Below are 12,529 nucleotides of genomic sequence, written 5' to 3'. Positions count from 1 at the left end.
ATGGGATCCCACACTCTGAGAAAATCATTTCTCATTCACTCAAAAAAAACTGACTTTTCGATTATTGACATCGGTTGCTCCTCACAGTTGTCTCCTTTGATATAAGTTTAATTCAAGCTCTATAGCAATTAAGACTTACAGTTTATACTAAATTGTCTACATGTTTTTTAATTATATTAAATTATTTATTGGACGGAGGTGTGGGCTTATGTATTTTTCTTTCATGTTGCGCACCACATCTTTTGTCTTCTGCGGACCACCGATTGGTAACCACTGCTTTACATCAATTGTAGGCTTCACTTGGCAACAAACACTTGATATTAAACTGGCTTGGAAACAGTAACAAAAACTTCCATGAGTAATTAATACAATTGGTGACTATTTGTTAGATATATCCCGATATCGACCTTATGTACTTCTTAAATGAAAAGTACCTACGAAAACTTTTCTTACAACATCGGAACATTACTACCTAAAGTACCTAAAAATGTTGACTTCCTATTTAAAACATTTGGAGCAGATAGGTACTTCTTTTATGTCCTTTGTAAGGAAATGGGGACAGGAAAATATTGTGGAAATGTTTGAGGCCGAAGGTTATAATTGTAGTATTGTTCTACAAGTTTTTGGGTCGTAGCTTGGTCGGATGGCGTGATCTACTCCTTTCTACAATTAGTCATCTAACTTGGCAACAAACACTTGATATTAAACTGGCTTGGAAACAGTAACAAAATCTTCCATGAGTAATTAATACAATTGGCATCACCATGGATATTTATATTATAACCTTCGTGAGACATACTAAATTCATTATTATGACTATGACCTCTGAGTTTGTTTCGGCATTTCTTCTCAGAGTAGTCCGATAGAAAATGCCGGCCTCATCTAGTTATTTAAGAGATTGACGTGTAAAAGAGTTACATTGTAACAAATTAAATATCATCATCATCATCATAGTTTTCGGCTTACTCGCGTAACTATTTGACGAGGAACTCGACTAGTTTCAAGCTATGTTAGAGGCTCATATTCATTTCGTGACTCACGACACGGTGACGGTCGTGCTGCTACTGGTACTCATAATATAAATTATTATGTTTTTCGGTTCAACTTGGTTAGTTTCGAATCACTAATTTTTTTCTAATATGCCTCATAATATTGTCTCCTCAAGATAGCTTAGTTTCTGAATTGGGTACAATTCAAAAACTAAGCTATCTTGAGGACCTAGTGCTTTTTGTAAGTGATGATGGTATAGTGGTAAGAGCCCTGCTTACAGAGGTTTCACAGAGGTCCACACTCTAGACATTCTACCCAAAAAAACTAGGCGTCTTTTGAAGATTTCCTCTCTTTATCCAAAATAGAATATTTCCTGTATTTCATAGGTATTCCATAGCGTGTATGAATTCAAAATCTGGAAATTCTTTGAAGTTTTACCTCAAAACATATACGTACTTTACCACGGTCACGGATTTTATAGGTAGGTAAGTACTCGGTCAAGGACAAATATTTTACATAGTAGTAAGAAAGGTAGATTTGGAACTAATTAGCTGTTCGATTTTAGATATTCTCAATAGCATGAAGTCTGACCCGCTGGCGGTAAACAAGCAGTCGGATCACCTGATGGTACTAGACACCCGAAACACCAGAGGCGTTAAAGTGCCTTGCCGGCCTTTTGCTGGTACGGAATTTAAGGGTTGTTAGGGAATTGAGGATTAGGGAGCTAGGGAATAAGGTAATTGGACCGGTAACCTTACTCACACAACAAAACGCAAGCGTTCTTTCACGTCGCTTTTCTATGAGGCCGTAGAATTAGTCCAGCCGAGCCCGCCCATTAGTGTCTAAGCGTGGCTCTCCATTTTAGTCCCTACATACCTGATGAAAAAGCACATTGGTCCATTCTGTATTGATTAAAATGCTTCTTATTTACATATGTCATTCATCATCAAGGAAACTATCTCAGAGTGAGTGTGAGTCTTGCGACCTTCATGACCTAGATGACCTTGGCGCATTGATGAATCAATCATTTGGAACCTAAATAACAATTCATCGTGACTGGTTACCCGCATTTTACGAGCTGTGACTACTAATCTTTGGAAAGTCATTGAGGGGGATTCCTATGCTCCTTTCGGAGGCTTTGATACCCTTGGAAAAACCCAGCTAAAATACCAGCACGTACGTTTAGGTCAATAGAAGTTTAAAAAAGGTATTTACTTGAGAGTATTATATCAAATCGTGACAAACCACTGCTGAGCACAGCCTCCTCTACACAAAGAGTTTAATATTCCAACACCCATTTAATTAAATACTGTTTCAATGTACATACGGACTATGTATAGGTTTAGGACTTCTCATAATATGTTACGCTTTAGGCATTATATGCATATGAGTGAATCCGGTGTGTAACTTGTACTATATAAACCAACAGTTAATACTTCATAACATTTCATACTTATTTCCACGGTTATTCGTTATTATTCTAGCGTAGCCATATTGTATAACACATACATATTGTATAACACATACATTTAAATTAAACAACAACATAGAAATCACAGCCACTTTATTCGTATCATATATGTATAAAATTGTACTATAAGTCCGTTACGTTTTTGCATTGTTCATCCATCTCTTCTTTTGACCATATTACGTCTTGGACGAGGGTCAAGAACTTGTCGAAATCGCAGAATAGTGCGCCGTCGCAGCCGTCAATTGGTAAGATCTCGCTGGGACCACCGGCGTTACGCGCGTACACCGCCTGTGAACAGGAAAATTATTAGTCCAAATCTATACTAATATTATAAAGCTGAAGAGTTTGTTTGATTGTTTGTTTGTTTGAACGCGCTAATCTCCGGAACTACTGGTCCGATTTGAAAAAATATTTTTGTGTTGGATAGTGCATTTATCGAGGAAGGCTATAGGCTATTAAACATCACGCTATGACCAATAGGAGCCGAGCAGAGCGGGTGAAACCGCGCGGAAGTAGCTAGTACTAAATATAATCCCTCAAACTGTAGAAAAGATGGAGAGTTTTAATATGCAATATTTTCTCAATAAAATATTTACTGAGTGATAGGTCGATGCCCTGTAGTCTCTACCGTTATGCAATTTACTATTTCTTTACTTCAATGTCGTTAGAAAAAATATATTACAATTTCAGCCTCACTGAACGCTGAAGTCGTAACAAAAAAGTCAAGTAAATGACAAATATCACACCTTTCGTTTAATAGATGACTCTAAATATATTTTTTGCAATGCATGCATCACCCACGCGCTCTCTTTGATACCCTCAATGTCAATTTGCTTATCTGTTTAAACTGATAACTACTAAATCTTTGAAACAATACTAATTTAACACTTAGATAAATATGAGTACAAATTCAAAACGTTAAGACAAAATCGCAAAAATAAAGGTAGCAACATCTCTTAACGATCCATCTTTAGACTAAGACGACTCATTAAAACATATTTCAGTAAAATACTGAAGGAAATAACTTGGAACAATAGTACCTAATAATGTATGCATGTTATACATTATTATAATGATGTAATTATGTTTCTAATATAATTTTATCGCTTCAGTAATTATCTTAGCTTATTATTGTATGCACAATATAGCAATAATTAGCCAAAAGATATACTAGTTTCAGTCATACTTTTTCACGATATTTTCCTTCAAAAGAACTCCGTGTTGAATGATGCAAATTGTCTTCATCGTTCATCATTCACGTGTTCAATTTAAAGAACAATAACATTTACGTTTCTTTTGTTTTCTAGATAATAGGGTTGACACAAAAATTTACTTTATTTTCCTATAAATAGCCTTGCTAAATAACCTACATAGATAGGTACTAAGCAATTTAATTCGTGCCTAAAAAGGGCATATTCCTCGGTATATTTTTTAACTTACACTTGTTTCTGCCAGCAATTTCAGCTGCGCTTTCAGGATAATTAGTAAACTATGTGTTATTCCAGACTATAAATCTGTCGCTATGCCAAATTCCATTCAAATTCATTCAGTATTTTTTGCGTGGAAGAGTAAGAAACATGCACACATTTTTTTTATGAAATAGGTGGCAAACGAGCAGACGAGTCACCTGATGGTAAGCGATTAGCGCCGCCCATGGACACCCGCAACACCAGAGGAAAGATACATCCTTGAAAACTTTTACAATTATGCTATTATTGGGATTTTAAATTAGTTTGCTTACCGTCATGCCAAACTGTCCAGTCTTGGTGTTATTCCTAAGTTCTAAAGAGAATGTTGAGCCATAGTTAGGCTGATGTGCCTCAAACACTCTGGCTGCAGCCATCAAACCAGCTACATTGTTCTCATGTGCTGAGTATAAATACAGCTTATTCGCCTCAAAATCAGGCTCATTTATTATCGAATTTGATATATTTACTATCGATTGCATTAATACACCTGGAAGAAAATAAATGTAGTAGTTTTTGTCCCACTTAAGTTCGGTAGGGGAATTTGCATGTTTAGTATTATTTAAGACGTTTACCTGATGCCAATCTGACTAGATCTGCGTTATAAAATTCTAGGGCGTATTCAATTTTAGTTACGTCCTTTATTTTCGGCATTACTTGTTGGGCCCATTCTGGGGGATTCACGCCGACATTTTTCTAAAAACACACAATTAATTTAGCAATCTATAATAAAAACTTATAATATCTTGTTAGTAATCTATTTGTATACGAACCAATGTTTGAAATAAGTTATCTAAGAAGAATACGTCTTCTGGTTTCGTAATGTTTGTCTTTGTGTGACTACTTAAATAGGAGAAGAGAGATTGATAGGGTTCTATCCATTTTTTTATTTCTGGCAGCTCAGCGGTTTTGTCCCTCAACCATAAGTATCGGGGGCAGTTATACCAGTACAGAAGCTGAAACAAACATAAGATATTAAAAATAGAGTCAAAATGAAAAAAAAGGGAAATTAATCTATCTAAAATTATAGTATTTCTACTATATACTCTAAACTGTATTAAAAAGATAATCTCGAGCAGTTTAGCTAAACACAAAACACAAAGATTTTTATTTAGTAAAGACAGGGGCAAAAAGACTGAATAATTCAACTACCTAATTCTATTTTAATTAAAAATAGGAACTAACAAAAACAGGTTGACGTTCATCGTGTCAAGAATTAATATTTAATTTAATTAAATAATGTACAAATGCAAACAAAAATACATATTATTATATTTGTATTGTGTGTACATAATTTTATATTTTGATTCCATGATTTGAGCTCCTACATTAAGCGTTCATACATTAAGCAACCGGTTGTCTGATCATGCTATCACTAGCTGAATACCTGATAGCATATTGATTACACATTTCTTGAATATTTAATTTAATGTGTAAATAATTAGCATACCAATAATGTTCTTAGTTATGTAGTTCTAAAGAAAATCAACGAAATGCATACTGTACAATGCTATTTTACCCCCTTTTTTGAGGGGAGAAAATCATCCAATGACTTCTCCCGTCTTAGGAGAGACGAGAGGGACCACCCCGTTCCGCTAGGTAGTTCGCAGCTCCGGACTATTTTACCCCTTGGTTTTTCCTCCTGTATATTTTATGAAACCCTTTTTTCACATCGACATCACACCCAATCTCGGAACAATACTTGAAGTGGATCGGACATATAGCTTAGCAATTTTGCGTCTCAATTAGTCTGTGCGGAAACCGAGCCCGCAACACATTGTGCAGTAATCAGTCATTGGGCTACAGGCAGCGCTACGGCTTTAATGGACTTGTATTATATGGTCATCGAAAAAGAGTAACCCCCTTCTGTCCCTAATTACTAAATTTGACCCAAATAAATAAACAGGACATCACTACATAGTATAAAACAAAGTCGCTATTTTTGGCTGTTTGTCTGTATGCTTAAATCTTTAAAATTACGCAACGGATTTTGATGCGGTTTTTTGTAAGTGTAGGTAGGTAGGTAGAGTGATTCAAGAGGAAGGTTTATATGTATTACAGGCATAGTATATCCCCAATGCACCCATGCGAAGCTGGGCGGGTCGCTAGTGTTGAATAAAACCGTTTTGTAAAGAAGTAAGAAAGGAACCTGTTTTCAATTACAATATTAGTTGAAATTTGCTGATACTCACATCATCATCTTCATAAGGTGGCGTGTTGTATGGAATCGGCTGCCAGTCCAGGTCAGGGTTCCATCTCTGGGCTGGTGGTGGTGGGTATAAGGCTGATAAGGCAGTCAAAGCCGTCATCTTGGTCCTGGCATAGTCAGTCGTACGAATGGTGATCTCATCAGGCAGATACAACTTGGATATGAGACCATCGTACCTCTGCCTCAAATACTTCCCCACGAAGAAACTACGTTGTTTACCTTTCTGTAGACAAATGTTAATTAAAAAAATATGTATTTGTTTATTCAACTACCTAAAGCTATGTAAATATAGTTAGTATTGAAGATTTTGTTTTGAAGCTGTCCAGTAAAACAGCATAAACTAATCGTTAAATTCCTAACATATCTAACCTTCATCGTTTTTTTCCATAATCAGTTTAGGTCAGTCAAATTAAATAAAATATTAAATTAAAAATTTAAAAAACCCCCGACAAAAAACTTAATTTCCCTTTAAAAAGTAAAAAAATAATAAAAGAAACTTAATCTTAAAGTACCTAAGAATGTACTAATAATTCTAAAAAAATACGTCGCGTTGGGGGACCGCTCCTAATTATTTCTTAGAATTATTCTATTATATTCTAAAATAGAAATATAGCGGCGCGGGCGGCGGTGTACATATGAATGCGGTCCCCCAACGAGACGTATTTTTTTAGAATTATTAGTACATTCTTAGGTACTTTAAGATTAAGTTTCTTTTATTATTTTTTTACTTTTTAAAAGGAAATTAAGTTTTTTGTCGGGGTTTTTTAAATTTTTAATTTAATATTTTATTTTATACTTTTTATAGGTAGGTTAGGTTAAGTTAGGCTTAGTATATTACACATACTTACTATAATTTCGTTTCTTGTTAAGGTAAAGATTACATTCGAGGTCAAGCTCGTTCGCTTTTATTTATTATTTTTTTTTACTTATTAATTACAAATTTTTGTTTCTACATATAAGTAGGCTAAAGATTACATTGGTGCAAGATTTTTTGTTTATAATAAAACGTTAAATTAAAAGTTTTTATATTTTTGTTATTAAATTTTAATTTAATTACTTATTATTATTTTTTTAATTTTTATTTAATTTTTTATTTCTGTTAATAAGAAAAAATAATATCTTTCAATATCTTCTTTCATTGCGGTTTAATTTGAGACCCCATCCCAGTATATTTGCAGACCTTCGGCTAATCTCCCCACTTTCACCGCCCATAACTTTAAAACGGCTTAATCGATTTTCCTCAAACATGTCTAAGAACACTCGCACGTAAGTCCCCTTTCATACGAAAAAAACTAAATTGAAATCACTGCATCCGTTTGGGAGTTATGATGCCACAGACAGACAGACAGACAGACAGACAGACAGACAGACAGACAGACACGTCAAACTTATAACACCCCTCTTTTTGCGTCGGGGGTTAAAAATATTGTCTATGAATCGACTAGTTCTTTTGGGGCAGTAAAATATAATATACAATATCTATAATGTTGGTATTCCTTAGTATTTCAACCTAATCGATGAATGGTTAGATGAGGAGACAGAAGACATATTGATTCATTGAGTAGGTATTACATAAACGTCCTTAGATAAATCAAAATATTCACACTACCCGTGGCAAAATTCGTATTTTTATAACTGATACGGTGACTCTTTAGAATGTTTAGATAATATCATATTCTATCTCAATATCACAGACACTTGATGTGCATACAATACCTACTAAGGCTATCTTAAGAATTTGTTTCGTTCTTATTTCATGCACATTACAATTCAGTTATTTTTCTATAGGATTTATCCTCCTTCAAAGACAAAAAAGTCGAGTCAATGTTCTTTCGGTGACTCCGTCGTCTCTTTATTTTTATTCAAACTAGTGGTCGCCTAGTGGTCGAAATTCGACCATATACGATTTAATTTACAATACCACTTTCCATACGTTCAAGGATAATTTTTATTTAACAAATTGCTATTAGTTTTGTGAAATTCAAATTAATATATTCCGGCGCATCATGAATAACCAAACCTCCTTCAATGAGAAGCCTCTTTTCATAAGACGTGAGAATATCATCACAATGTCTGTCAATTTTGACATTTTGTCAAATACGATGCTATGCATGGTAGTGTGTGTAATGTTTTATTTATTGATTTAATGTACTTTATAAGTATTATTTTTGAAAAATATTAGCATTTTTCACTTCTCCTACACATAAACTATAAGTGTACCAAATTTTATGCTCCTACGTCCGCGCAATTCTTGTAAAAAGGTTCCGAAAGTTTTTGCATCACGTATTAATATATAGATTTTCATTCAGGAATATAAGTTTGTAAAATAAAGAACATTGTATTTTTACGTAAAGCTAGTACTTGGTCGTCTACAAATTCAATATTTGTTGAATCCAAGACCGTAGCTAATAGATTATCCGTGTTTATAATGTTCATATCATACCGATAACATTTTTTCTTACTTAATCTTTATTTTTTAAGTATGGCTTTTTTCCTAAGAGGAAAATGCCCCATCTACAGATAACATTTTACAATGTTTTATACAATATTTTGGGGTTTTTGTTAAACTTATTCAAAGCCTTAATCTCAGGGATTAAATCTACGTATATTTAGATATCCTAATACCCAATTAGCTTCTTTTTGTAACGCGATGGAAATCCTCATGGACTTCCCACTTTACGGGAGGCGTGCCGGACTCTTACTGGCTGAAACCACCGCGGTGTTCCTTCTCTCTCGTGTCCCTATCTCGAGTTGCCCTTGCGGATTCACCGCATCCGGCATGCCTTGACCATCTAGCAACCTTTGAAGCCTCCTTCCCTACCTCGAGTGGCGCTCGTGGAACACTACACTAACGCCCACTCCCGCTCATGCAGCGTACGCCTGACTCCCCCAGTCAGTCGCCCGCAATCGCGAGTTAGCTAGGTATTATCTATGCATGGAAGTTAATCATGTCCTTCTTCGGAGAACAGTGGATTTTACATACATTATGAAATTCATATTAATTATTGATTTACCAACTATGTTTATCACGTGAGTTCGACTGAATATGAAATCATCATCATCATTAATCAATATATTTGTATTAATAACAATATTTACATGCCTAATTAGAAAAAATACATTTTGTCCTACTCAGCTTCATTCCTAGTTCCATTTCATCAGATCATGCTGTCCTTAGAATGCATAATTCATGATTCAATGTCAGTTTTTGATAAATGCTCTGGTTTCTAGGTGCAACTTTCGGTGCTTTCAGTGATATTGGTATGTAAAATGGATTTGAATGTTATTTATCGCTGTTGGCTAATATTGCTGTTGTTTGAACAATACTTACACTAACGATATGACACATTACTATATGCTATTTTGATTTGTGTAGCTATCGTGAGTAACTCACTCACAATCTTATTCGTTTCTCTATTCTCTCTTTACTCTAACATGAAAAAGTATACACTTACATTAGTCAGTGCTTTCTTCCCGTACGGGAAGAAGAGGTTGTCGTTTAGTACGTTTTCAGCTGGGTACAACGCTAACTCCTCGTGGTCGGGGGTGCGGTCGCCATGCCGAAAGATCTGTTGACAATTTAGTTACAATCCTAAAGTACTACATTATGACGAAGCGAATACCTTAAAATAATAAACACGTTAATTAATTTATGTAACTCACAATTAAATGTACCAAACAGTGTTTATTTACATATTATCAGTTTCGACACTCGCTCAAATACCTAATAAAATACTTGGAGAAATTTTCGGCATCATGTCAATTGTAAGTGGTGAACTACCGGCACTCGTTTGATAACATGATTGTCGACAGTTCGTCATTAAATGAATGATCTGCGATTCATGTAGGAAGTCGGCACGCCGGCCTGTCGTGACTGGCTGAATAGCGAATCATCAGACGTACCACGAATGCTGCGATAGTTTTAGTGTCCGACAGTTGTTTGTCTACTTCGGCACCTTGAGGTACGTTCCCGCACACAGCCGCCACTGACACGAGCACCAACATTAACACCAACTCCATATTTAAATGCCAATTTCCCGCCGAACCGACGGAGCGGTGTCTTATCAGGCGGTACGTACGCGCGTTCGCGAACCGTTTTCGACTGCAACACTCGGAGCCTCTGCTCCATTTATATAGAGATACATAGAATTGTGTTTCAAGAGGGTCGCCGGACAGCATCGCTTCAATAGCTCTGCGAATCTCCTAACAACGTAATCCGTTTAACAACGAAAATTGCACGATTGTGTGCAGGCTTATTGTGCGTTTTTTCAATTTTGAAATTAATATTATGCACGTGGCTGTATTAGATGGTCTTAGATATAAGGATGCGGATGTATAACTGTAATGTGCGGTACTTACGTGTAGGGCGAGTCAAGGTTAGGCTTTTCATTCATGAAATGTTTTCATATAGTTTTCAATGTTAGTTTGTACACCGTGGTCTTGAATCATCGTTATCAAGATGAACAAATACGATAGTAGTGGGTAGGTAGAACAATGGAGGATCACACATTTTTTTATGGTATAAGCCGATAAACGAGCAGATGCATCACCTGATGGTAAGCAATCGCTGCCGCCCGAAACACCAGAGGCGTTACAAGTGCATTGTCGGCCTTTTGGGGGTTAGGGATTTAAGGGTTGTTGGGGAATCAGGGATTCGGTAGATTGAGAAGTTTTTGGCCTCCGGTAACCTCACTCACACAACGCAAACGTTGTTTCACGTCGGTTTTCTTTGAGGCCGTGGTATCACGCCAGTCGAGCTAGCCAATTCGTGCCGAAGCATGGTTCTTCCACACTTACTATATTTTTTCTATTAAGAATGAAAGATAGACCTGTACCTATTAAGAATTTCCTGAAAGCTACTCGCATCCAAGGTCCCTTATCGCTACTCCCTTTTTATGGTAATCTCCTGTAAATAGACAAAGATACTACATAAGGAAGTATTCAAAATTTGTTTAATTTTAAACCTTTATGTTCTTGTGTATTTTTCCTTTGGTCTAGCGATAATACCTGTTTTACTAGGTATTAAATAATCTAGTGTTTCTAAATTTAAAGACTATAGTTAGGTACCTACATTAGACTGATCACAAAAACTTGTTATGGTACTAAGAAATTATATTGCCATGGTGATAGAGAAATAAAATAAAAAAATAGACATCCACACTCTATGTATAAAGGTCATTCACCCGATTACTAAAATTAACATAAATCTATTTAAAAGTTATAATTGGTTCGGCCCAGCGATCATACGATGCCTGACCCACTTCACGGGTTTGATTCCCCGGGTCGAGCAAAATATTTGTTATTGTTATTGTTTGTTGTTTAGTAAAGACACAGATTTCGAAATAAAAGCCGGACTCACGTCTAGACTGATAAAATGAAATAATTAATGATGAAAATAATCGAATGATATTTTTTCTACTACAAATTATAATGTTAATAGAAAAAATCCGTGGTGCTTGGACATTTTAGCTTCTTCTGTTGATTATATGATGATTTTTTTTATTGTGTCGGCACATAAAATTTACATTAAATTGTCACAAAAATAACTCAAAAACTAAATGTTTTTATCCTAAATTTAAACTTTGAAAAATACCAAATTAGATCCAATCAGTTGGTTGTTCAATATATGAGGCCCTGCTACACACTGTACTTTGTTATTTCGCTATTTTTGTGGTTGATATCTATTGTAAATCCGGGATTGCAGTAGCGGGAAAGTGTGGGGGGCTCTTACAATGCATTTAAACGATTTGCTTCTTTCTCAAGAACCTCCTGACAATTAAAATAAGGAATTAACGAAATCAGTCCAGTCTCCTTAATATATTCCCAACAGTAGCCTTAGTACTGAGTTAGTTTGCTTTACGTTTAAAATAATCGAAACGAGAAGAACGCGCTCTCGTTTCGTTTCGTTTTCAAACTTGTACTAAAGGTACTGATAGTCCGAGTTACTTTCATACTTACCTTGCGAATAGTATTTTATAATAATAGGCATTGTTTCCATGTGTTATGTCCAATTCCAATTGCTACCATTACAAATTTAATCTTAATAAAACATTCTTGTTATTTAGTTTCGCTTCGAAAATGTTTTTACTTTGCTGTTTTGACCTTAATTTGTAATATTGTGTTTGTGAGTAGATTGTTACCATGTAACTAAGCGTGAACCCTCTAGTATTATTTGTAATGTCCACCTTTTATTTATTATTGTGGGCTCTGACATGGCTTGAAACGAGTCGAGTAACCTCGTTGCATTTACAGTAACACTCGATAGAATTCGGAACAAGTTGTGTACACGCGGCTCGTTTCAAATTCTATCGAGTGTGGTCTGATGACTGGTTTATTGTACCTAAGCAATGTATTACGGAAACCATGACAGTAGGACAGTCGTTTCATTCCAAG

General features: G+C 35.4%; 2 protein-coding genes across 3 annotated transcripts in view; one reads left to right on the top strand and one right to left on the bottom strand.

The window, feature by feature from the left end:
- LOC118272980 (dedicator of cytokinesis protein 9) overlaps positions 1-12,529 on the top strand; it is a 49,808-nt gene that overhangs the window by 27,859 nt on the left and 9,420 nt on the right. Inside the window, exon 30 of one of the 2 annotated variants that reach the window (XM_035589702.2) lies at positions 9,368-9,397. The exons of the other annotated variant lie outside the window; for it this stretch is intronic. Coding sequence (XP_035445595.2) covers positions 9,368-9,397 — 30 coding nt within the window. The remainder of the gene's footprint in view (positions 1-9,367; positions 9,398-12,529) is intronic. 2 annotated transcript variants of the gene reach the window in all.
- On the bottom strand, positions 2,538-10,280 carry LOC118272983 (venom acid phosphatase Acph-1-like). The gene is given in 8 exon segments (XM_035589708.2): positions 2,538-2,749; positions 4,203-4,417; positions 4,503-4,623; positions 4,701-4,883; positions 6,120-6,359; positions 9,592-9,705; positions 10,040-10,150; positions 10,152-10,280. Coding segments are annotated over 8 exon segments (1,263 nt in total). The 5' UTR covers positions 10,266-10,280; the 3' UTR covers positions 2,538-2,584.

Source organism: Spodoptera frugiperda, chromosome 1, assembly GCF_023101765.2.
Source record: "Spodoptera frugiperda isolate SF20-4 chromosome 1, AGI-APGP_CSIRO_Sfru_2.0, whole genome shotgun sequence".
Lineage (NCBI taxonomy): Eukaryota > Metazoa > Arthropoda > Insecta > Lepidoptera > Noctuidae > Spodoptera > Spodoptera frugiperda.
Note: the sequence above shows the minus strand (reverse complement) of the source record. Positions and strands in the feature narration are given on the sequence as shown.